Genomic DNA, 25,638 nt, shown 5'->3' with positions numbered 1-25,638 from the left:
TTGCTACACCCCTTTAAAAGGGACACATTCCTTCTCCTAATACTTCCATGCTGCATTTTCTTAATCAATCATCATTTTCAGGATGACAGTTCTTACTTGGCTCTTTGGAGAAGAAAACATTCCTAAAGGGAACATCACAGCCCAGTATCTGCAAAGTTGGCAAGAGTAATACCTGCTCCCTATTATACTCCTTTAAACTACTCAGACCAGGAGATATTGAGATGTGTAAGTTAAGAGACATTATACAACCTGCTCTAAACAACCCTGCAAGACACTAGGTTGCACCTATGAATTTATACTAATTGCTACCCCCTCACTATCTTGCTTTGTGAATTAGATGAGGAATAAGATTGTAGAGGACTGGGCCACTAGAGTCAAAAAGTGCTCAGCTTTCCATTGCTCTTTCCTGTTCCTACTTCAGGGAAGTTTTCTGAATGGTATGAAAGCTTAGAATCTGAATCAAAAGCTGAGGTGGGCAAAACCATGAGCTAGGATGATGTATGGGTATCTTATGGATGCAATTTTTTTTTTTCTTTACCCAACACACTTCAAGAAAACACCTGGATATCAGTTATGCAAAAAGCCCAAACATCCTGGCTGGCCATGTCTGGCAGCACAAGCAGCTTTGAAGGCTCATCTCCACCCTCTCAGAACAACAGTGTAAAACATGCATCCCTGTTGAGTTTAAGGAAGCTGTTCATGCAAATCCCTGGGCTACCAGAGTCCCTGAACAAATGATTATTTTTTTTAATATAAATCACAACTTTGAGCGAGTTGACAAAGCATGTGAGTCTCTTGTGCTGGTCCCAGGTGAAGCAATACAGGAGCTCAGCACCAGGCTCCATCCCGGCAGGGCTGGCACAGCCCCTGCCCACTGCCTGAGCACACGGCAAGCAAAGGGACAGGGGGACAATTTAAAGTCACTTGTCTTAGACCTTTCCAGCCACTTAAACCTCCACTTGAACATCCCCACGTGCAGCTTTGCAAAACAGACATCCAGGAGCTAGACTGCAAATCAGACACACAGATAAGATCTTTCTTCCACAACTACCCAAAAATGTTGTGTGGCTCCAAGACAAAACTCCACAAGCTTAACTCCTTGAAGGCAATTACCACTATTGCTTAAATACTTGGGAATTCTTGAACACAGGTTGTAGTTGAGATTTTGTCTCCCCCCAAAACAGAAAAGGATTGGGTTTGTGTGTGTTTTTTAAATCCGTGCTACATTCTTAAACTCTAACAATGGCAAGTAAAAACCCATTTTTTAGCATAAGCCAAAGAGAAGGGAAGTCATATGAGAAGATACATATTAATGAATAAAGTAGTTCTGAGGTTCCACACTCTTGGTTCCAATGCAGTTATAATTATAGGAGAGATTATGCATGACAGCATCCAGAGATTAAGGGAAGGAGAAGACAGGTAGAAGTGAGCAAATATTTTCCATGCCATGAAACTCTGCTCACTGGCTTTACATTGCTTCCCAGTGGGAAGCTCTCTTGGCCCACTTCCAAGGAAGCATCACAGGAAAGGGGGGGACTGAGAGGATGGCAGAAGAGGTGACCCCAAAAGAGAGTGTCCTCATCATAAGGCAAACCCGAGTGCCCAAGCAACAGGCTTCATGTCACTCTTTCCTTTAAAGCCCATCCAAACACATTCACATGGACAGAGGGCTCATTTTCTGCATAATGATGCAGAACACAGATCTAGAAGGCTCCAAACTGCTTCACAAAATTGTTTTGGACTCATCTTGCTCTATTTCTGTCTTTTTCCTGCTTACATAGAGATGTTTTTTATCACTCATCTAAACTGTTTTAATGCAGATCATTTACTATTTAGAGAGAAGGGAAAAGGACACAGCAGCTTTGAAACAGAGATGCTTGTTCTCCTTAGGTAGGATTTTGCAGCATTTGCAAGTTCCATGTCAAGATTTTCTTGTGCTGTGTTGAATTTTAGCTGGCATCTTATGTCTCAAGATACTCCCAACATAATTCTAGGCAGACACTGGTAAATTAGTGCAGCATGATTGTGAGGGGAGACATTATTGCTCTCTACAACTACCTGAAAGGAGGTTGTAGCAAGGGGGGTGTCAGTGTCTTGTCACTATTAACTAGCAATAGGATGAGAGGAAATGGACTCAAGCTCCACCAGGGGAGGTTTAGGTTGGAGGTTAGGAAAAACTTCAGTACAGAAATGGCTATCAAAGCACTGGAACAGGCTGGCCAGGGAACTGGTTGAATTACCATCCCTGAATGTGTTTAGAAGTTATATGGATACGGTGATTAGGGACACGGTTTAGCAGTGGGCTGGTAGAGCTGGGTTAGTAAATTTAGGTTAAAGGTTGGACTGGATGGTCTTACAGGTCTTTTCCAACCCTAACAATCCTATGATTCTCTGAAGAAGACAGGGAAATAAAAGAGGTGTGGAGAACAGCTCTGAAGCATTATCAGACACGTACATTCTGAATTCATAGAGTTAAGATATTTTAGCAACCCATAAATGTTTGCAAATACTAGAATAATTAATTATAATACACTTGCTGACAAAGAACACAGACGAATTGTGTTCTCTGTGGTGGAGGTTGAGTTTCTGAATGTCAGTAGCTTCCCACAGCTTGGAAAACACTTAAAAGCAAAATAATTTTAAAATTCAGGGGGGGAAAGAGGGGGAGAAAGAATAAGACAGAGAAACTAATACAATGCAGCTGAAATAGTATCTCCACAGACAGCTGATCTATAGGTCTCTCATCCTACCACCAGCAGTACTCAAGAGGAAGAAGCATTATCCCTGATGCATCTGTTAAAATGCCAACTGCACATTTCTGACAGAAATAAAGTTAACCTGACTATGGAATGGATATAAACACAGCTTCTTGCAGCTATCACAGAGCTAAATCTCCTTGTCTCAGACAGGGAAAGCAGCACACAGTGGGTCTGAATTGTATTCATCCAGCAGCAGTCCCCTGGAAAGGATGCTCCTGCTACAGCCCACAACTCATCACTGTGCTGAAGAAATCACATCTTCTCTCTTACTTTCCTAAGTGTGAAGGATAAGAATAATAGTTGTCAGGCACAGTTTGGTGGCAGGGCTATCAATAGCATTGGGTTTTATTCCCAGCTGCCCAGAAAGCCACAACAAGAGTTTTTTAACTACTCACGCCCTCCACAACAGGAAACTGAAAACCATTTTTGACAAACACATAGACACAAAGATCACAGGCAGAGCTATAAGAGAAAGGCTTCATTCAAGCAAAAGCTACTATCATCTCTCTTGCAACTGAATAACATTTCAGCTTCAGACTGTCCTTTTACCAACTTCACAGGGAATTTCCACTCCTATTTCCCCTGTTGCTATTCCTGTGCCACAATCAAGGCCACTGCAACAGAGTCCTCGCCTGCTTTAAAGTCGGCCCCAGTCAGAAGGACAAAAGGTGCCAAATCAGGAGTCTCTTATGTTGTAACTTTTTATCATTATCTAAAGCACCTATCTTCCTATTACATAAGAGATGTTCAAGTATTTTGAGCTCCAGGGTGCCCAGAAGGGAGATGATAATTCTTTCTTCTGAATCCACCCTGTTTTCCCCCCGCTCCCTTCCCTCCCAGACATGCACACCACGGAACAGCACAGGTGCTCAGTACCCTACAGACACCACCCCACATGTTGCATGCATTGCCTTTTGTTCCCAACAGTGAGGTGCCAGGCTCTGCAGCCCCTGTTGGTGTGGTAGCCCATATGTTGGTGCTCCAGCCCTCAGCAGGGCCTGTGGGGCAGCCAGCCCTGCCCACAGCACCACCACGGCCACAGCCTCTCTGGGCAGCCTCAAGCAGCACCCACAGCCACGATCATCTCCTCTCCACAAGTCCAGTGCAAGGGACACAACAGGGACAGACATGCCCTGGGACTAGCACCCACTCTAACTGCATTAGTATTAGAATTATTAGCATTAAGATGCCAATGCTCATGCTCAAGATCCACAGGAAACCATCTAGAATTATAGAATAGTTTTGGTTGGAAAATACCTTTAAGATCAAGTCCAGCTGTTAACCCAGCACCACCAAGCCCACCGGTAAACCATGTCCTAAGCACCACACCTATGTGTCTTTTTAATACCTCATGAGATGGTGACTTCACCACTTCACTGGGCAGCTTGTTCCAGTGCCTGACAACTCTTTCAGGGGAGAAATCTTTTCCTAATATCTAATTTAAACTTCCCCTGGTGCAACCTGAGGCCAGTTCCTCCTGTTCTGACGCTTGCTACTTGGGAGAAGAGACCAGCCCTCACCTTGCAACAGCCTCCATTTATGCTCTGCTAGAGGCATTGCAGCCAGGGCGCCACTAGTTACTTGCAGTGTTTAGTGGGCTGCTAATTCAAACCCCCCCAATTATTTTAAGAAGGAGCAGGGAATACCGAGCACCCTACTTAAGGAAAGTCCAAGAGTTAAAACAGATCCATTAGAACAAAAAGGGCTGCTGAGTTTCCAAAGATAGAAGTGCAATACAGTGCCAGGTGCCTGCCCAGGCTGGCACACCCCTCCTGCAATCAGCAACCAAACGCATTTAGATGCCCAGGACACAGCACCTTTCCCCTTCCTTCCTGGTTTCCTCGATTAAAAAGCAGTTTCAGCAGAATTAGAGAAGCAAAGGTGTGTGGAAGGACATGCACAAAGTTAACACTTTGCAGGAACTGGCTTCTCTGTTTCTTCTTCTTTAAAAAAAGAAGTGCTTTTCTTGGGTGACACGATGCAGAACAACCAGTCAGCTTTCTATTTCAAAATGAACTTGTCCTAGATATCCATGGCTGAAAGCTAAACCAGACAAAGGGCTGCTCAGCAATTCCTCTTCATTGACCTGCTGTATCCTTCCACCTCAGCTGGGGAGGATTTTACCACAGCTAAGGACAGCTTGTGGCTCAGGGCTTGGCCCAACAACTTGCCAGCTTTGCAGTAAGGTCCCTTACAGCACTGGGTATCACCCACGTCCTACAGCCATATGGCAACAAGCACAGGACCACAGTGCACAACAACTTGGCAGCACAGCCATTCTCCCCTTAACACCAAAACTACCTTCATGCCAGACACCTCTCTGCCAAATTTTATCTTCTGTGAGTAGAAACCATCAAAACCTCATGAGCAAACCTCACCAGTGATATATATACACGGGTGCACATCCATACTGAACCATAGGGTAACATCTGTTTGGAGAGGTCCATTAAAAAGCTTTGTTGATTTTTGGGAACTGAAACTCATTTGAAAATGGGAGAAGAAAATAGAAGCGTTGATTATAAGCCAGGATCACCTTCCAGGAAAAATATGTCAGAGTTTGGTCATTTGTCTTCATTCAGGAAAAGTGTTTCTCTTTCCACATTTATTGCAAATAGGCAAAAGAATCACTTTAAAAAGTAAGAAAAAACTGGGAAAGACTAGTTTAGCAAAGTAACAGGAACAGTCCAGCAGCAACAACTGGGTTTGTAAAGCTAACAATCAATCAGAGGAAATCCAGCCTCTCCTGGGAGAAATTTGTCTCAAAAAACAAGTAAGAAATGAGAGCACTGAGTCAAAATACCAGTAAGGAAGAACAGATGCTGCCACAGGAAGGCTGAAACAGTCTAGCTCCTTGTAAGCCCTCTTTGTGGCTTGCCCACTGCTCTGTTTCCATATCTGTGTAATTTATTCCAAAACAAATTTATTATTTTAAAGACTCCACAGAGAAGGCTGTGTGTGTGCTAAAAGACACAATGCTGGTGTTAATTCATTGCTTATTTCTTGCTCCCACACTAATCTCAAAGGCTTTGCCTAGCCTAGAATTTAGCAAGACTTTTAATTAATGGTACATCCACACTGGGAAAGCTTCTCTCATTAGCTCATTAGTCTATTGTCCTAATTAGGCAGGGCAAGCCAGTTTTACTGCCTCATTGTCCTGCAAGGGAAAACCCAGTTTTCCCACCTAGGTCATTTTTTTCCCCACCCCAAGTCAGTTCCCAGCTCCTCTGTCCTGGCTTGCCTGTCAGAAGGACTTCAGTAGGTGGGGGCAGCCAGCATCACCTCACCTTTCAATGCTAATCTACAGCAGGCCAGGGATGCTTTGTTCACAGCAGCTGTTCTCCTGAAAGCAGAGCCCTCTGAAGTCCCTGGCAAGGCCTTGGGTCAGCATCTGTTATGGACAAACCAATCAGTGGAACAGATGAGCAGCTCCTGAAGCATCTACCCTGCAGTGCACAGAAAGAAAAGACGTCTGCAATTTCAGGCTTGTGGCTGATGCTGGTGGGTTTGTGGTGCTAAAAACAAAACAAAAATCAATCTCAACACACCTACATATAATAGATGGATTTCTAGGGCCATGAAATCCTGCAGTAGCTGGAAGAAAACCAAACCCAGCTCTCAACTGCATTTGAGATAAGGAAGCAGAACACAGTCCAACACAACATCTCTGAAAGGTCAGGTTGCCAAACTAGAAACAAGCAGACAAAAATAACTGAGAGAAAACATCTAAATATAAGCAAATGTGACAATGCTTATTGGGAGATGTTTAAAGATGCCTTAGTGGAGCTCTCCTTTCCACCCAAAAGAGCAAAAGTATAATCAAAAGAAGTTTATTTGGTTTAAAATAAGAATTTAAGACAAGAGCCAAATTAAAAAATAAATCTGTAACAAACTGGAAATCCACTATAAAATTCACAGCTGGAAAACAACATATTTTATAAAGAGAGCTAAAAGATATTAAAAAAACACTAATGGCAATAGGTATATCAGGAAAAAAAAACACAACAACACAAGAACAATTATCAATAAAATAGGCTTGATGCTAACAAAAGCACCATAAAATTACCCTGATACAGGACATGTAGAAGAAAATTTATGCGTTACTTTTGTCCTTGCAGATAAGGATGACTTATATCTCAGCTATAACAAAATTCTCTGAGAAGCAAGTTGGGAAGATACCCAAGATGGTCTGTTAGCCATTTTTCACATCTGCAGCTAGAAAATTTGCATATCAGAGTGCATGAAAGAGCTCACCAAATCCCTAGCATTGACCTTAAAAAAAATAAAATCAACAGAAACACGTCCTAGACCAGCCAGGAAGTTCCAGAGGATTTGGACCAATAAATAAAAAACCCCACTCAGGCAAACACAAACTGAGTGTTGTGCCAGTATTTCCAGAGGGCATATGGCCTGACCTGGGAAGAGCAGGCAGGTCACCCTGCCTGTGGTCCCGACAGAGGCAGGGGACAGCCAGTATCTGGGGACACAAACACAACCAGTGCTACTCAGCACAGTTTTCTGGTCCGAGGGCTTGTCAAACTGATCTGGTATTTCTGCTCAGAGTACACATTTGGCTGACAAAGGTAACTGTGCTGACATAACACATGCAGACTTCTGTGTGAGGCTTGACTTTGGCCAGTGTAACAGCCTAAGAACAGAATCCCCAGCACTATGCAAACAGCAGCAAATAGTGGATACCCAGAGGACTAAAAGCCAGTTGAGCCCTGTAACCCCATTAGGGCTACATCTGCACCGCCCATCCCTTTGGAGGTTTCAGCTCCCTGGAGAGATGCTTCCAGGAGGGAAAAGGGCCCAAAGGAAGGAAGGAATTGCTCTCTGCAGGCAAAGCTCCAGGCAGCACTGGTGGGAGATGTGGGTCTGCAGGGAAGGCACGTTTTGGCTGTTTGCATCAGCTTGCTGTGAGCTCAGGAGAGCCAGAGAAGGTCACTGCCAGAAGCTCAGCCCAAAGAGCAGGTGACTGGAAACTATGGGCTGGTTTTAGTGCAGATTGTCACACTTGTAAAGCTAGCAGGACCCACAAAGGAAAATCTGTAGACTCAACCATGCCAGCAGCCTTTGGCTGGTCATGATCCTAAACATGCCACACAACACACAGCTCACTCACATTATTTCCTGCATGGTCCTAATCCGTGCCCAGTGCTCTGAGCACCTTCCAGTACCAACACAGGCCACACCTACACCCACCTGACATATATTAACACCTTCCCAGAGGAAAAGAGGAGTGGAGTGATTGCCCTTGGAAAGTTTTAAAGGTCAGGTTTTTTGTTTTAAGCTCCACTGGTGCTGGGATAGCAGGGTTGCCAGGTCTGTGAAGGCTTCCAGCTGCCTAAAAAGTTCACTCCTTCTCACCTGCCTCTGACAAAGACATGAAGACATCTCTTCTGCCGGAGGAGCAGTTATTCCCCATGTCCTTCACCCTCAACCACCTAAATGTCCTGTACTGTGGATATCTGGACCAAAGCCTGGAGCTTTGTTTGAAGCTCTTGGACCATATGAGCAGCTCCAAGTGTCTGGGTAGCTGGATGTTACTGTAGGAAAGCTTAACACCAGCTGTTCTCCAGCATAACTGACTGAACAACAAACTGTGGACGTGAACTATCCACCACAGAGGAAGCCTGGGGCTTTCAATGACTCTGGATTTCCTCTGCCCACAGGCATCACTCACATCCTTTTGCTTGTCCAGCTCCAGGCAAATCCTGATGTTCCCCAGGCAGCTGACCACACTGGTGAGATTACCCCTTGTGAGACCCTGCTTGACAGCCACACTTGTCCTCTGTCCGTTGTAGCTACAGGCTGTACAGAGGTGTTGAAGCATGCCAAGTACTGCAGAGAGGTCCAGGGGGATGAACCAAAAATCCCAGCTCCACAGGAGTGATCACACACCACCGCTACCGGAACAGCGCCAGCTTCACATCCCAGCCTGAATTCAGCTTATCCTGGCAATAGTTTTAGCTGGATGACCTTGTAGCTGGGCTCTTGCCACCTTCCTGTGAACAAGCTCCAGAAACAGAGGGCTTGGCACTTCCAGGGTTTGGCAAGAGCAGACACATCCATAACGGGTGTATTTTTCCTTTTACTGGACTGGCTTAGGGTAGGTTTGAACACGAGCAGAGCAACTCTTTGTCTAAAGGACTTCAACCTGGCTGCTGTGCTCCAGCTGAGCCCCTCTTATTCATGGTGCTGCTCATGGGTCAGGAGGAACATGAACTAAACTCAGACCCCTGACTTCTGATTATGTGTCCAAGGGAGGCAGACAGCCCACTTGGTTCCCAGCATGGTCAGATGCAGATATTGTCTGAACATCCTAAACACACATAATCTTTTCAGCAAAGTGAGATGACAACACTTAGATGCTGGTTAGATGTTTTACCTTACTGAACACTTCAGACTATCACCACCAGTCTGACTACTTTGCTTTCCCACTGCTGAACCCCCCAAGTGACTTGGCAAAGACATTCCCAGTTTAGGCTGTTGACTGAAGGAGGAACAACAGGAGGAACAGCTGCCACTGCTTGGAAGCGCGTAACACAGGATTCCCCACAAGTCCCACTGCAGTTCTGTGTGCAACAAGAGCCACCTCCCCTCAATCCAGGGAGGCTAGCAAAGATTTCACTTGTGTTGGTTTACTCGTACATCCCAATAGGTTGTATGCAGAGCAGACAACAGGCTGCTGACAAGGATTAAGATATGGAAAATATCTCCATGGTGACTTCAAGGGACAGCTGCTCTTTTTCACATTTGCAGGAACTTTAAGCCAGCTCCCAGCAGAGGCAGCCTTAAGACATGAAATGCATCCAAGTGATTAACAATTTGAAAGGTGATAAAAGCAGCTAAATAGTTTTAAATCCACTTACTGACCAACCAGCCAGATAACATAAACCACTAGTTATTTTGAGGGGAAGGAAAGGGTATCTCAATTTTTCTTTCCCAGAACCACTGATCACCAGCTCACAGTGCTCACATTATAAAGCAAAGCTGAAGAGAATGGAAAATACTTTTCCCAACTATATTAAAAGTTCTCAGAAAGCCAGTACAGCATGTTCAAGAATTGTGGATGTTATGGGCTGTGTTTTGTGTACCAGACAACAGCTCACGGGTTGAGGACACTACATTGAGTGCCTGCCCAAGCCAATAGCCATTTGTGTGTTATCATTAATAAATCAATCAAACATTAAAGGCACTGGGTGGAAATTGTTCCATCAGCTACTGTAACTGAACGCTGAGTTACTCCGTATTTACAGAAGACTGAGAGACAAAGAGAGAGAATCAGCATCTCCAAAATGCTTACAATTTTGTCTTACACAGTGTAAACACTGTAGAGATATTTCATTAAAATTATTTTACCATAAAACTAAGGGTCATTTTATATCTTTCTGTAAAAGCAGACAGTGGTGTATTCCTTAACAAAACATCACCTACAGTACATTTTAAGCAGCACTACCCAGGCTACTTGAAACTTCTCACAGAGCAATTTATAACTGGTGTTATTTCTTTACTAAAATTTCTATCCAGTGATATTTCTTTGCTAAAATTACAAGACTTTCAAGGCAAAAAAGAAACCAACAATTCACCATCAAAAAAATACAACCTTCTTAAAAATGGTTAATATCAACTTAATACTTTTTCTAGATTAATTCCTTAGGGAGGTCAACACACAAGGCTTCAAAGCAGACTTTCAAATTACTCATGGGAAAAAAACAAAACACAACAAACAACACGGAAAAACATTCACTCTGCTTTCAGTTGGTCACCTAAAGCAACTTCGAGATTAAAATGCTAAAAACATACACAAGGCTGGAACACAAAAGCAAATTTTCAGCATAGTAATAGGCTCATCTTAAAAATCCGAGCAGTTTTCCTCTGCACCTGCCTCTGGCTCTCGGAGTTTTCCTGGTCAGCGCCTGCTCCCCTCGCTCCTTCCCCGCACGGTTCTGGCTGCGGGACCGCGGCTTTACCCGAGTCGCGCCGTGAGTTCAGGCTCCCCGGGCTGCAGCTGCCTCTGGGAGACACAAATTCCGAGAAGTTGGAGGACAGAAGCAGCGGCACAGGACGGGACGGACGGAACCCCAGCGGTCACCGGGTCACAGGAGAGCAGAGAGGAGCGGGTGCTACTCTGGTTCACCGGCAGCTCCCGGGGCACCGCAGCCCTTTACCGCTCCGGTACCAAGGAGACGGGGCTGCGCTCCCCCGCAGCCGCCTACCCCAGGAGCGCCGCGGTGCGGGGCCGGGGCAGCCCCGGGCGCGTTGCGGGTCCGCTCCGCTCCGCCCGCCGCCGGCAAGTTGGCAGCGGGGCCGCGCCGCCCCCCGCGCCCGCCCCCCGCTCACCGGCGTTGCGGAGCTTCTTGTTCCTCAGCACCGAGAGGATGACCAGCGCGTTGCCCAGCAGGTCCACCACGATGGTGAAGATGAGCACGGCCGCCAGGGCGGTAGCGGCCCGCGCCGACGGACCCCCCTCCAGCCGGCAGCCCGGGCAGCTCCCGTTGCTCCCCGGCCGCTCCATGCGCTTCCCTGGTCGGGCCGTGAGGAGGAGCAGGAGCCCGGGCGGCAGCCCCCCGGGCCGCCGCCGCGGGGAGGAGGAGCACGGCTCGGCCCCCGTCCCGGGGGGCACCCACCGCCCCCTCCCCCGGCGGTGCCACCGCCCTGCCCGGGGCGGGGCAGGGGCGCTGCCCGGTGCCGGCGCGGGGCACCCGCCGGGTCTCCGGTGCCATGGCGCCACCAAGCGGCGGCGGCGGGGAGCGGCGGGGCAGCCCCGGGGCGCGGGTGTGCGCTGTGAGCCGGGGGGAGGCTGGCTCCGGTGTGCCCGGTGTGCGCTGTGACCCGGGGGGAGGCTGGCTCCGGTGTGCCCGGTGTGCGCCGGGACCGGGGGGAGGCTGGCTCCGGTGTGCCCGGTGTGCGCCGGGACCCGGGGGGAGGCTGGCTCCGGTGTGCGCCGGGACCCGGGGGGAGGCTGGCTCCGGTGTGCCCGGTGTGCGCCGGGACCCGGGGGTGGCTGGCTCCGGTGTGCCCGGTGTGCGCTGTGAGCTGGGGGAGGCTGGCTCCGGTGTGCCCGGTGTGCCCCGTGACACTCAGCCCCGCACGCCGGCAAGGACCAGCAACCAGAACCGCGCAACCCGCCTGCCCCACGGGGCTTTCGGCTCCTCCTCTCCCGCACCGCTGGTGCAGCACCGCGCTGAGGAGGAAACTGAGGCGAGATGAACCGTACCTGAAAGGAGGTTGTAGCGAGGTGGCCGTTGGTCCCTTCTTCAGAGTAACGAGCAGTGGAACAGGAGGAAATGGCCTCATGTTGTGCCAGTGACCTGCCTTAGATTCTGTGGTGGTCCTGCTCTGGCAGGGGGTTTGGACTCAATGATCTCCAGAGGTCCCTTCTAACCCCTAACATTCTGTGAATGGCTTCACTGAAAGGGTTGTCAGGCTCTGGCACAGGCTGCCCAGGAAAGTGGTGGAGTCACCATCCTTGGAGGAGTTTAAAAGCTGTGTAGCTGTGGTGCCCAGCGACAAGGTGGACTTGGCAGTGCTGGGTTACCAGATTGACTCAATGATCTCAAAAGGCTTTTCCAACCAAAATGGTTATATGATGCTTTCTTTTGTCCAAGGAAGAGGTCATGGTGTCCTGCTTTCTCAGGGGTAGAATTTTAAAATCAAATTTTGAGAAGACTGCAACACCCAATTCTATGAAAACAAAGTTGATAAGGCACTTTGTTTTAGTTTGCTGCCAGCCATGGTATTCAGGTTTCCATAGTGATCAAGGTCTTCAGCAGTTCTGAGCTGGCCAGGTGTTCTGCCAGGAGGAGGGAAGCTCAGGGCAGCTGACCCAAGGGAGACAACAGAAGTATTCTGTACCATAAATCTGATTTCATTTCAATCCTCAGGTCTCCTTTCTTTTTCCTGATTTCCCATCTTAGGTGGGGAGGTTCATAGGGCGATAGAACAACTGTCTAAACAAAGACACATGGACAGCAGCTCTAGCTTGTGCCACCCTCTCCAGCATGAAGCCGTGCCTCAAGGAAGCCCCTAGGAAGGCAGCTGGTGGTGAGCACCTCTGCTGCCCCGCAGAAGCAGAGTAGCACCCACAGCCCTGCCAGTCTCAGACAGGGGTACCAAGAAGGCAGAAATTACAAGGTGAAGTTTTGCATATTTTCCCTGTCACGAGTGTTTTCTTCACCTTTGTTTCCCCCTGCAAATGCTGCCTGGTGTCTCTGCAGCCAGGCTGCCACTGCCCCAGCCAGCCACCCTTGAGGCAAACCCATCCTCACAAGAACTTTTTCAGCCAGTTTTGTCAGAATGGAACTACTCGCTTTCCTTTTCATGCCTTTTACCAACTGTGGCGTGCACAATGCAGAAACCCCAGCAACAATTTCCTGGCTGCAGGAACACAGCTCTCAGCAGGGATTTCCACCTCCTGCTGCCCAGCCGCACGCTGAGGCTTCCAGGCACCTTTTGTGCTTTACTCCACACCAGCACGAGCAACAAGACACCAAGCCCTTGTGGTCAGCATTGTGGCTGCGTTACAGCAACCACATGAATGCTCAATGTTATTTAGAAAACAAACCCAGAAAGTAGTTGTTAAGGTCTTTGGAGATCAGCTATGAAGCTGTGCTAGGGCCTGGGTGGGGGCAGGGGTGCTCCAAGGCTGCCCACCCTGACACCTCCCGTGGCTTTCACCCAAAACCATTTCCTCTGTGTGCAGGTCAAAGTGCCCCAGCTATCGTCGAGTCTGTGTCACAGCCTGGCCTGGGGATTTTACAACTGCCTGGTTGGGTGAGTCAGTAGCAAAGCTAAAACCAAACACTTGGCTGCCCTGTTCCCGCCAGCTGCACACACGGAGCAGCAAACAGGGCCTGCCCCAGCCCAGTGCCCAGGGTCAAAGTCAGCCTCGTGTCTGCACTCAGGCCTTGGCCAAGCCAAGCTGCTTTAAGTGCCTTTTTACCTTTTCCCCATTAGTGGAAAGCACTCAACTTTGAAACAAAGTGGTTTTTTGAAGAGAATAATCCAAATCCTGGATTTTCAAACTGTCAAAAGGAGGATTTTGGCTTGAAGTTGGGCTTCTTTGGGCTTCTAGGTTGACACTCTGCACTGACTTTGGCATAGTTTGGGAAATATTTTCACTCTATGTAAACCAAATTATTCTGTTCAGACTTTCATCTGGTCTGTATTCAGGACTTACCTGTGGTACAGGAGCAGGAGCATGTGGACACATCCTCCCAGCACCATTCACCTTCACGCCGCTCTGCTCTGACAGCTGTTTGCACCATTTTCCAGACACGCTCAAATGATTTCAGATGTGGAGAACTGCAATGTGATTTCAGAGGACCTGAACTTGATGTGCATGTCTTGGACTGGCTGGTAGAAATGTGGTTTGAAACTAATGAAGGTGTTGTTTGACATCAAGGAAAAAGCCACCTTTCTGAGCACTTTGCCTAAAGACACATGCAACGATGTCATTCATCCCCCAGCTCTGGAGGCTTTCAAGAGCCTCAGCAAACCTGCACCCTGAACAATTGTCTCTAGCATCAAACCTGCTAGTGCTGCCTTCCAGCCCGTTCCATTGTGAACCCACCAAGCTGGGATGTCTTACAGGGAACTGGCTCTCCTAGTGACAGCTAACAGTTGTTGATTGCTGAAGAATAGGGAAAACATTATTGCAAATTCTGCTGAACCCCAACTGACCTTCACCAACTGCAGGTGGTTGTGCTGGGCCAACAGCACTGATGGAAGAACCAAAGCTGTCCAATGAAGATTTTTGGCTTCACTTAAAAAAAAAATAACAAATCTTGCTAGCACAACAGCATGAGGTAGAAGTGGGACCATGTTTTATGAAACTGCCACAACTGGCAAAAACACAAAAATGGCTTTTCATCAGGTCACTTCTTTTGGTGCATAATTTGGAGCACCTCACCTATGAAGACAGACTAAGGGATGGCATTGTTCAGCCTGGAGAACACAGGGCTCTCGGGAGACCTTAAAGCACCTTCCAGTACTTGAGGGGGACCTACAGAAAAGCTGGGGAGGGACTTTTTACAAGGGCTTGTAGCAATAGGATGAGTGGGGACAGTGTCAAACTAAAAGAGGGTAGGTTTAGATTAGATATTAGGAATAAATTATTTCCTGTGAGGGTGGTGAGACACTGGCAGAAGTTGCCCTGAGAAACTGTGGATGCCCCAGCCCTGCAAGTGTTCAAGGACACGTTGGATGGGGTTTGGAGCAACCTGGTCTAGTGGGAGGTGGCCCTGCCCATGCAGGAGGGTTGGAACTGAATGATCCTTAAGGTCCCTTCCAAACTATTCTGTGATTCTGTAATTTATACCTGCAGAAAACAGTCATCTTCCAGGGCCCAGTGCAACTGCCCTAGATGGGAAGGTCTGCATAGCTCTACCAGGCATGTGTGCATCTGCATAGTTATAGGAACTAATCTGTCATAAGACACCTAGAAAAAATTACGATAGATGCAGCGAGGAACCGGTTTCATCAGTGGAGTGATTTAGATGAATGATACTAAGGCCGTTTCCTCCCACCTTCCTGCTAAATGGACTCTTCACCACTTCAATTAAGAAAAGGTGAGCACTCTAGGAAGCAGTAGCAAGGGAAAAAAAATGAAGTAGAGGTATCAATAAGACTTTTTTAATTACGCTTTACCTCTAATGTAAATCACACTGCAATAAAAATAGTGTGTTAGAAGAGTTTAGGCTCATTTGATTGTGCAAGAACCATGAACATGATCACAGGAGAAGGCAACTGAATTAAGGTCAGAAACCAGAGCTCTTCAGCACCCCAACCACACTGTGGAGGGCGCGTACACATATGCAAACAGGGTGACCAAGCAGAATGCAGTCAGTGCAAAACATCAAACACCACAAATGCTTTTCAACCACTCCTTTTGCAAAAATGTAATAGCTTTGCTCACAGTGCAGCTGGGAGGGGCAGCACCTGGCACCCTCCTGCTATGCCACTCACACCCATCACAGCAGCCAGGAGAAGAGAATCACTCATCCCTGGAGGAGTGCAGAACTCCTGTAGCAGCATGAAACCCCCTCTTCCCAACCCTACCTACCAAAGCATGTGGCTTGGTAAGAGTTAATCCAGGTATATTGTAATAGATTAAAAGTTGCATAATTGAAAAATAGCTGAGGCATTAATCTTTCTTCTCAGTACCTTGAGTCCTCTTTAGAAAGATTATTTTGTCTTCAGAGACAGCTTTAATGATACTTAATAAATTGCTTATAAGTGAAGGATTTTTTTTCTTGCTATACAGGGACAGGTTGACTACTACACTGATTTTGTCAGAGACAATTAACCTTTGTCAAACATACAAAATAATGGCTGTTCTCCACAAATACTATTGTGCTGAATTTGACATATCTAAGGTCAGTTTGTCTTACCATTTTGACTGAGCCTACTTAGCAACAGTGACCTGCCCACTCCTTTTAGCCAGACCCAGGAAACTCTTTGTGCCTACCAAAATAATCAGTGGTCTCCTGAGCACCCCCAGAACAAGTAAGTTAGCTCTGGATAAGGAACACCATGCTGGGAAATTCAGAATCCCAACACAAGCTCATTCAAAGGTGTTTTGATGTCCAGCTTCAAAGGAAGGAAGAGCTATGAGAGGGAAGAAAGGAAAAACATAGAAAACTGGGGCACCAGGAAACCTTCCCCTGAATTTCTACACAGAATGTATCAGTGGCAGAGAGGATGCAGGCACATTTTCTTTGAACTGTAGCTCCCACCCTGCAAAAGCAGACACCAGGCAGGACCATAGGGCAGGTCAGTTGTTTCCTTGCTGCAAATAACTCCCAGTGAGCTCAAAAAGCAATTTTACAGCATGAAGTGGTTCGTCACACAAAGGTCCCCAAGCAGAAACGCTCACTCGTCTCCTCTGCCTGTGTTCCCCGAGCACCTGCTCTGCTCCCCTGATCCACAAACACAGCACAAAGATGCTGAATGAAACCAAATCCTTCCCCTCCCACCACACCAGCTTGGCTGAGTACTCATATTTATTTACAGCCAAGGCAACAGCCAATTAAAGTTGTAATTTCACAATAAGTGGGCCTTTTGACTCAAGCAGTGGCCTTTGGGAGACACACAGAAGCAGACGCCAAAACGCGGCTAATCAATCGTTTGCCACGTTGGCTGCTGCCCTTGACAGGGTGTGGAGGAGCCCCGCAGGGCTGCCCCCACTGATGAGCAGAGTGGGTTTCCTCCACCCCTGAGCAGACCACATGAGGGTTCAGAGGTCTCTTCTGCCTCCTGTATCAAAACCAGCAACCTGAAGTGTTTTAATGCCACCAGGACATGGTGCTCAGCTGTTGGAGAGCTCCAGCATGTGCCTTTCCAGCACAGTCTGGTTTTCTTGTTTGAGATTCTGGTGTAGACTCCAGACACCAGAGGTTCATTCCTGTGCACAGCCGTAGACTCCTTGAGCTGACAAATACAGGTAACATAAGCCATTTAGTCCCTCTGTGCATCATGGCTATTATCTTCAAAATAAGGACCAATACCTTTTCCCCTCCGCCTCTCCTCTCTGCCTTAAATCCAGCATGTGGCCAGGAAGCAGAGCTATTTCCAAACCATTACCAAAGGAGGAACCACCATTATCTCCAGCCAAACACATACAGCAGTAGTTCCTCTCTCCCAAACTTTTTTCTTGTCCATTTGGACTGCACAGCTATTTACTGCAGAGGCAACACAGCTGTCCTGTGCACAGCCGAAGAGAATCCCAGTCCTGAGGAAAAAAAAGCCCAAGTTGCTTCAGCAGTAAATAGATGAATACAGCAGCTTGCCCAGAGCTGCCATTGCAGAGATCAACAAACAAGCAGCTCTATTTATGCCATCGTGCTTGCACAGAAACTCCAGACAAACTAATAACCTTGTGTTCAGCCACTTCCCCTCTTTGTCCCTGAAGTAGCAGCCTCATGCAGAGCGCGCAGCTCACTCGCCCAGAACAGGCTTTTTGGTTAATTGCTCAAGAAGCCGCCAACACAGGCCTGTTCATTCAGCTCAGCTGCTTAACACTGCAATCTAAATTTAAAAAAAAGGGAAAGAAGGAAAACTTTGTATTCCTTTCATACCCTGAATATTCAGTGACAGCATCAATGTTGCCTTGGTATGCGACATCAAACCACTTCCTTTGCTCTGAGATGGGATTTAAGAAGAATGACTTTGAGGCTGACTCGCCATTTCAAATCTCTCCTTTCCCTCTGCCCCCCATCTCAAACTCAAGGATGCAACATGAATGAAATCAGAATTAGCCTCGTTACAAACAAGCAAAGGGGGTGACCTAGATTTCCTTTGCCTCTCGGAAGGAACTGACGGCAAAAGTTTAAAACCCACCACACGGGGCTGTCGGCAGCGGCACATTTGGGTCAAAGTTTGTTGCGATCAAATCGTGATTTCTGGAAAGGCTTTTACTAGTGGGATGATTTGTATGGCAGTAGCTGAATTATGCATGGGATTTGTACAGCTTCTGCTAGCAGATAACTCCAGCCCTTCTGACATGTGCAGAGAAACCCAAGCTCTTCCTTGCAGCATCTTCAGTGGCTTGACCCCAGCTTTGTGACCCTGGGGACACACATTGTTCTGGCGTATTGGAGTAGCCCTCACCACCAGCCACATCAGGCAGCATCCTGTGCTGTGCCAGCTGTCGAGGTGCTAGGATGAAATGTGGGGTTTTTTCAATGATCTTCTTGAATCCTGCTCAAAAAAATCCCCAATCAGAGAGAAGGCAGCCTGGTTGCTGTGCGAGCTGCTGGGGCTGCTTGGGTTACGGCTGAGTGGTAGCACAGGCATCTCTCCAAGTGACAGTCACTAAGGAAAAAACATGGAGATAATCAGGCTGGTGGGGTGTGTTGTGGTGATTCCTCACTCATCCTTTTTCTGCCAGTGAAAACTTCCCTTTCTCCTTTCTCCCCCCACTGCCCCCCCCCTGCTCCCCAAGCCCAAGGTCTGTCCCAGTCAGGGGTCAGCTGGGATGCACACCCACCCACAAGTACTTCACCCACACCCACTCTGCTGCCCAGCCCTAAGTCCAAGCTGCTTTTCCAACTGGGGACAGCATGAATCCAGCAAGGCCCAGGACCAACCCAGCTGGGCTCCTGCCAGCCCAGCTTACTGGCCCCTGCATTACCCACTTAGCCACTCACTGCAGGGACAGTCAGAGCTGGTGCCACTCTCATCAAACTCACTCCATTGCCATTAGCAGCTGCTTTCCAATGCAATGGCTGAAATTGCCACAGATGTCCTCTGCGAGTGGAGAAGTAACGTGCTTGGGATAGAGCACAAGAAGATCTCCTGTCCCCCAGCAGACCCTCCTGCAGCCTGACCCATGGGAGTTCTGCCCTGAGCAAGCTTCAGGAGCATTCAGCACCAACCTCCTGGTCACAAGCCACAAGCACTACATGCTGCACCCCAACTACCAAACTCTTAATTAGGTCCTGAGCAGGCCCTCTGCACTAGCAGTGATGGGGGCTCAGCTGGATCCATGGCTGTTGGCAAGATCCTGTTTTGCTTCATCCTCATTACAGGAAATAGCCAGCTCGGATCCAGCAGCCAGTGGAGATGTTTCCTCCCATGAAGTGGATTGCTTTCTCCTGCCAATTATGAGCATGGAGCTCGGCAGCCCTGAACAAATTGCTGGGTGAGAGCATAAACAGGAGTACATGGGAACTGATTGCAGTGCTGGTGGCAGGCTTGCTGAAAAAAGGCTGGTGGAAACACCGAGGCCAAGAGAAATGACAAGCAGAGGTGATGGTGATCACAGCTGGCACAACAGTGCCATGGGCCCACATGGCCCCCACCAGCCCCTGCAGAAGTGCAGCCATCCACAGCAGCAGGGGTTAACAGAAGGGCTGCAGCCAGTTGACTCCGACACCACAGTTCCCCCCCCTCCCCTTATGAAGATATTCCTTTTTCTGAGGGTTATCACTTTGGTACACATCAGCAGTGTGCATCCCACAGCTAGGAATCTTGGCACCCTTTCGGGAAAGAGAAATTAGTCCCCTCTCCCACCATACTCACACCAAAAGCCCCAATTTTACCAGATGCTCCAGCACAACCACAGAGCCCTGAGGGATTTCTAAGGGGTGAGTGACCAGGTCTCTGGGCTGAGGTTGGTCTCCAAACCTTTATGTGAGCACCGATGCTCACACTGCTGACAGTGACCACCCTTATCCAGCTAAGTCCAGGGTGGTTAAGTTTCAGTTGAGCATCAAAACAAGATCCTTTCCCTGATGGGTTCCCATTCCAGAAAAGGATGAGAAACTGTGTGCATATCTTAACCAATGCTATTAGAGATGGCTTCCACAGCCCTACAGACTGTGCTGGCTCCCCCAGGCCAAGTTCACAGCTCCTGCTGCACGATCCAAACCCCAGAGCTTGCCTTTGCTCCTTCCTTTGGGGGACAGAGGTAACAATGTGTCGTTCTAGCTGTAGGTCAGCCCAGGATCAGAGCTGGTTCACCCAAGGGACTGCCGCCACCGCTGCTGGTGGCAAATGGGTTGAGTGCCCATCTTACAGTGTTCACCTTGCTCTGCCCTCTAACATACTGTCACTCATGAACTTCCACTGGTGTGCAACCCACCACCCATTGCCTGATCTGATCTTCAGCTGTCCCAGTACCTCCAGCCTGTCAACATAAGGTGCACACCAACAGTCAACGTATGTATGAAGCATCACTCACTCTTGCTCCCATCCTGCCCCTCTCTTCAATAGCTCCATCCAGAAATTCCGTGCTCAGCATCAGCTCTCCATGCTCACGCCCATCAGCATTTTTGCAGGCTCTGCAGAAGGGTATTGATTCCTGCTCACAGAGCAGTTCTGTCTGAGGAAAAGCCATTACATTTGCCTGGAGAGGCTTTGGAATCCAGCCCCCCTATGCTGTGCAGATCCTTCCCTCCCCTTTGCCCTTCTGTCTCCTCCACAGCCCCACTGGGATGTGGGGTTTACTCACTCCCCTCACTTTCCATCTAGACCTTGCAAGCAGAGCTGCCTGTGATTTATTTCCTTGTATTTAATCCTAAATCAGAGGCACCAGAAATCTGCAGCTGGCAATGTCAGGCTGCTTTCCAGCTTCTCCATCCAGACCTGCCAGCAGACGTTTTCAGTTTAGGTTCTCATATCTCCATTACAGTCTGGTCTCGAAACAGCAAATCCACCAGCCCTCCAACTGTGCACGTTCAACTCCACAGCCTCAAAGCTGTTACAAACGAGCCACAAGTTCCTCTCACTAGAAATGGGTATCCCTCCAACAAGTCTCTTTTGGCACAGAGTAATACCCTTCAGATCTCTTTAGCACAGTTTGGTGCCTGGTTTTCTCCTCCTACCTGATTGTAAGCTGGTAAGCAAAGAGAACTCCTCAGATCTGGTGATGTTAAAACTCTTCCCTACCAGCAACTCCACTTACCTCTGCAACAAGGTGAAATTTCTGCAGCTTTCCTGGGGAGTTGAAGTGATGCTGAACTGTAGGAGCATCCGTCCTCCTGCAGCCTTTCCCTCAGCTCTCCACTCCTGGGTGTGCTCTGCCCTTCCCACAGGCATTTCTGGGCCCAGGTTTTATTCAGTTGTGGAGGAGAAATGAGAGCTGTAGTTCATAACTCATGGAAAATTTCACTTAAAGTTGAACTAATAATTTGAGAGAAGAGAGATGGGAAGAGAGAAGAGGGATTTGCACATTTCACCCCACTTTTCTACTATCAGACTGAAGAAAGCAGATTTGGAGATGTTAAGTCAGTTTTGAAGTTTAACAGGATTGCATACATTTAAAATAAAACCCCTGATAGATGGAATGAACACCCCTCCCTATCAGGGTTTGTCCCTGCTTCTGGCCAGGGGTTGAGCACTCTCTTCAGGTGGAAGGGACTCAAGCCTGGCACACAGCATACACAAAGGAGCCCAAAGGAGAAGACAAGGCTTGTTGGAGAAAAGCTGGATGTAGATCTTAAGGAGCAACACAGATCTGAGATACAGACAATGAGCTTGAAATTAAATATAAATTCAACACCAGGAAAAGTTGCCAGCAATATTTAGGGTTTGTATATGTGTTACATATATATATACACACATACACACACATATATATAAAGACCAACAAATCCTATCTGTATGCAACGTGAGCAAGATGTTGCTATAGTAATCTTAATTTTATATTCCTTATGTTAAGAAGAAGTTTGCAAGTTGTTTGGCACTCAGACTGTCTTTATGCATGTGCTACATTTAACCCAGTAGAACTCTGTTTTCTGCCTCTAGGAGCTATGGAAATAGAAATAACTGCTAACAATAATAGCATCAGCACTACACGACAGCCTTGGATCCAGTGTCCTTTAAAAAGAGAAAAAGGAAGAAAGAGGCAGAAAGGAAAAGAAACTGCCTATGTGAGTTAGCATTTTGAGGCTTGGACACCAACATGTCCAACCCAAGGATGGGCAGGGTCCTGGGGAGCAGTGTTGGGAGCTGCTGGAGGATCAGGGCTGCCCTGGGTGGAAGCAGGGGGCAGGAGGGACAGCACCTGCTTCAGATGTCATGTGCCACCAGCTGAAAATCAGAGACTGCACCAAAGCCAGGAGCTTCAGGTGGCAACAGCCCTGGGGGAAGTCCAAAGCTGGGGACCCACACAGCCTGAGGACACATCCTATGCAGACACATCCCATGCACTCTCACCCAACATCAGCTCCCAGGTGCATTTAGTTTTCTCCAGATTGATGGTGTTTACAACTCCAGCCATTTCCTCAGTCATCAATGATCTCCGGTCACAAGCGGGTCTCTTTGCGATACTGAGTGACAGGTATTGTTATAGAGCCAAGGAGACAGGACTCTGAACAACCTGTGGCCAGCAGATTGCTGTGAAATCATGATTTATCTGCAGGTAAATTAAGTTATGTCTCTCTCCCCTGGCAGTGGCTGCACACAGGTGTGCTTATTTCTTCCTCTAAGCAGGAAACACGGGCCATTTACCAACGGCCAGAGATCAGAAGGTGCCCACATGTAAACTCCAGGACAAAGCTCGTCTGAGCATATCTGAGGGAGGGAGCTGACAAGAGACAAAGAGCCAGAGCTGAGTTTGCTCTCTTTTGGCTCTCCATTGCTTGAAGAATCATGGGAAGGAAAAACAGGTGAATTATTGTCATCTCCAGACTTAAAGAAATGGAGGCTTCAAACAAAATTGCATTGCTTAGACATTCAGAGGGGGAAATATTTACCTCGGGTGCGGAAATAAATGTTATAGTCTATGAGTCATATAAAGGCTTTTATGCTGAAAATCCCTCTCTGGATGAGGATGGGGATATTTCTCATTGTGGTCTTGATCCATCCAATTTATTTGCAGAGGAAAAGGATCAGTGAGGGCCTTATTTTCCAGAAGATCTGGCAATGGGAAAAGCTCTTCTGGTGGAGACTGAATGTCCATCTGTGTCTCCACATCCTGACTCATGCAGGTCCCTTTGCCCACCCAGGTGGCCCCCATTGCCCCTGGCAGGAGAGGCTCTAAGTAACTCTTTGCACTGAGGATTTTGGGGTCATGGCATGCCTGTGGCCACTCCCCAGGGCCAGGGGACTGAGTGGGGCTGCAGCACCTGCGGCTTCTCCAAAACCCCCTGTTCACTGGCAAAACCAGGCTTCAGGGGTGCACAGAGGAGGGCACAAGGAGCAAGGCGGAGCAGGGAGATAGGTAGGATGGGCAGAAGGAGGATGCTCTCTTTCTGCAGCCCTGGGTGCCCCAACTTCCTGGGACATGGATCCCCAAACACTGGCACCCTCTCCTCTCAGCACATGTGTCCTGATACCTGCATTAGTGGCCAAGCCAAGTACAGGTGACCCTAGCCCTTGGGGTGCACTACACCCTGGCCACTGGCACCACATCCTGGAAAGACAGCTGGCAGCAGAACCCAGGAGCAGAAAAGATGGGAAAAACACATTTGTGTGCAAGGGGTTTGGCTTTCAGGGTCATTTCCAATGAGTTTAAGCAAGGCAGAATGAGCCTGCCCCAGTTCCCTGGCCTTTTGGGAAAGATGTTGCTACCGCCAGAGCCTCGTGCCTTCCAGAAAAGCTCCATTCCCTCCATTGTTGATGATTTTAGGAAGAAGCCTCATTTTTCACTGATCATTTTAGAAGCACAAAATGGATTACAGCATGGAGTAACCTTGATAATTGAGAAATTCAGCATATGCAAATGCAAGCCTTAAATGGCTCCTTCTGTGAAAGATTAGCTTGCAGGGGGGATGTCTTTCAGATACGGCACCAATGAATTGACTGGTATTTAAAAAGCAGGGACTTTGCCACAAGCTACAATACATGGCCCACTCACACCTACAAACAGCAGCTCTTCCCTGCGAGCATAACTCCTGTCTCTGCTCTGCAAACCTGCTCAGCCCCATGTCCTTTGGGATGCCCAATACACCTGCACACATCGACAAAAGATGCCAGACTGCTAAAAGCAAACCACTAAGTCACCTCCAGCACATACAAGCTTCAGGCCCACCCATACCATTCCCTCATGCCTAAACTGCAGCCCAAGGGTGGCCAGGATGGAGCACCAAGTGCCTGGGGCTGTTTCATCTTCTCCCATCTCCTCCAGCCCCTCGGAGCTTGGGATTAAGCACAGGGATGAGGCAAAACTCGTGTTTTCCCTGGACTGATGCTGCCAGTTGCCTGGGTCAGCTGGTGCCAGGCTGCAGCAAGGATCTTCCCTTGGGCATCCCTTGCAGCACCCAGGCTGGACCCACCACCTCCAACAAGCGCAGGGATGGACAGGGATGCTGTGCAGTGTGTGGCAGCTGCCTGAAGATGGCAAGCCAACACTGCGGTTTATAATACATGCAAATAACCCCGCTGGAGGAAGAAGGGGGCTCCCTACAAATAACAGGGCTATATTTTCTTTGCAGTCCATGTAGTGCCAGAGCAGAATTTAAATTGCAGTGTTTATCAAACAGGTCCGAGCCTTTTTTTTTTCCTCTCTTCCTTGTTAACCACTGCCCGCCTCACAGAATTTCGAGCAGTGCCCCTGGAACTGCACCAGCACTCAAGCCCAAATGCAAAGTCTGAGGAAGAAATTGCAATGCATCCTTTGGCACCAGGGAGCCATAGAGCTAGTGTGTGCATGCAATAATTTATCCTAAGCCTTCTAGTGGCATTTTATGTCTTTTTGCTGTAGTGCTATTACAGCTTTGATTACTCCATTTTTATGTTTGTCAGCACAGCATATGGGCAAGATAATTTGTATTCAAAGTATTAAACTGATAATGTAAATTATTAAAGACCCAATTCATAAAAGCATTACACACCATATGCAGATTCCTTCCCCTGAACTCTCCCTTCCTCCTCCTCCCCATTTTGCAGACCTGGCTGCCAGCTCCCACCTCATGGGCACCAGGTTTGTCCGAATGGATGGCAGATGAGGACCCACCATCTCCCTTTTTCTGATGTCCCCTGTACAACTCATTCATCCCCCAGCGCCTGTTGCCCAACAGCTCATCTCATTTCAACACCTCTAACAACATGATAGAGAAGACACTGTTTTCCCATGTTTATCCCCAGCCCCCATTTGCTGCAGAGCACCCTCCAAGGTATGTACATCTCTGAACACAGCAGTTGCAAGGATGCATTGGAGGGGGAACATGAGGAGGAGGAGAAGCCAGCTGCTGTGGTAGTCCCATCCCATGGCCTGTCTCAGCCTCCATCTGTGCAGGATGATGGCAGGTGCCACTGGTTTGTGGGGGGGGGGAGGAAGCTGCCATGCCTGTGGGCAAGCACCCAGCCCCTGAGGGCAATGGGTCATCTCTCCCCATGCTCAGCTTCAATGGGATTTCCAGCAGCTGCTCCAAAGGGCTGGGAGCAGCAAAACCTGCCTGCCCTGCTGGGAAATTGAGCTTTTCAGCTGCAA

General features: G+C 48.2%; 1 protein-coding gene and 1 long non-coding RNA gene across 2 annotated transcripts in view; both read right to left on the bottom strand.

Annotated features, from left to right (window-relative positions):
- Positions 1 to 11,280, bottom strand: part of GPR50 (G protein-coupled receptor 50) — a 40,209-nt gene extending 28,929 nt beyond the window's left edge. Inside the window, exon 1 of the mRNA XM_051630136.1 lies at positions 11,103 to 11,280. Coding sequence (XP_051486096.1) covers positions 11,103 to 11,277 — 175 coding nt within the window. The 5' untranslated portion in view covers positions 11,278 to 11,280. The remainder of the gene's footprint in view (positions 1 to 11,102) is intronic.
- A 4,667-nt stretch (positions 11,281 to 15,947) lies between these two features.
- On the bottom strand, positions 15,948 to 25,191 carry LOC127389543 (uncharacterized). The gene is made up of 2 exons (XR_007890663.1): positions 21,169 to 25,191; positions 15,948 to 18,575 (listed from the first exon to the last, which is right to left on the bottom strand). It is a non-coding gene; the product is annotated as an uncharacterized LOC127389543 (long non-coding RNA).
- Between the last annotated feature and the right edge of the window lie 447 nt (positions 25,192 to 25,638).

The sequence above is a fragment of the Apus apus genome, chromosome 12 (assembly GCF_020740795.1).
Source record: "Apus apus isolate bApuApu2 chromosome 12, bApuApu2.pri.cur, whole genome shotgun sequence".
NCBI classification, from domain to species: domain Eukaryota; kingdom Metazoa; phylum Chordata; class Aves; order Apodiformes; family Apodidae; genus Apus; species Apus apus.
This window is presented reverse-complemented; position numbering and strand designations above follow the sequence as displayed.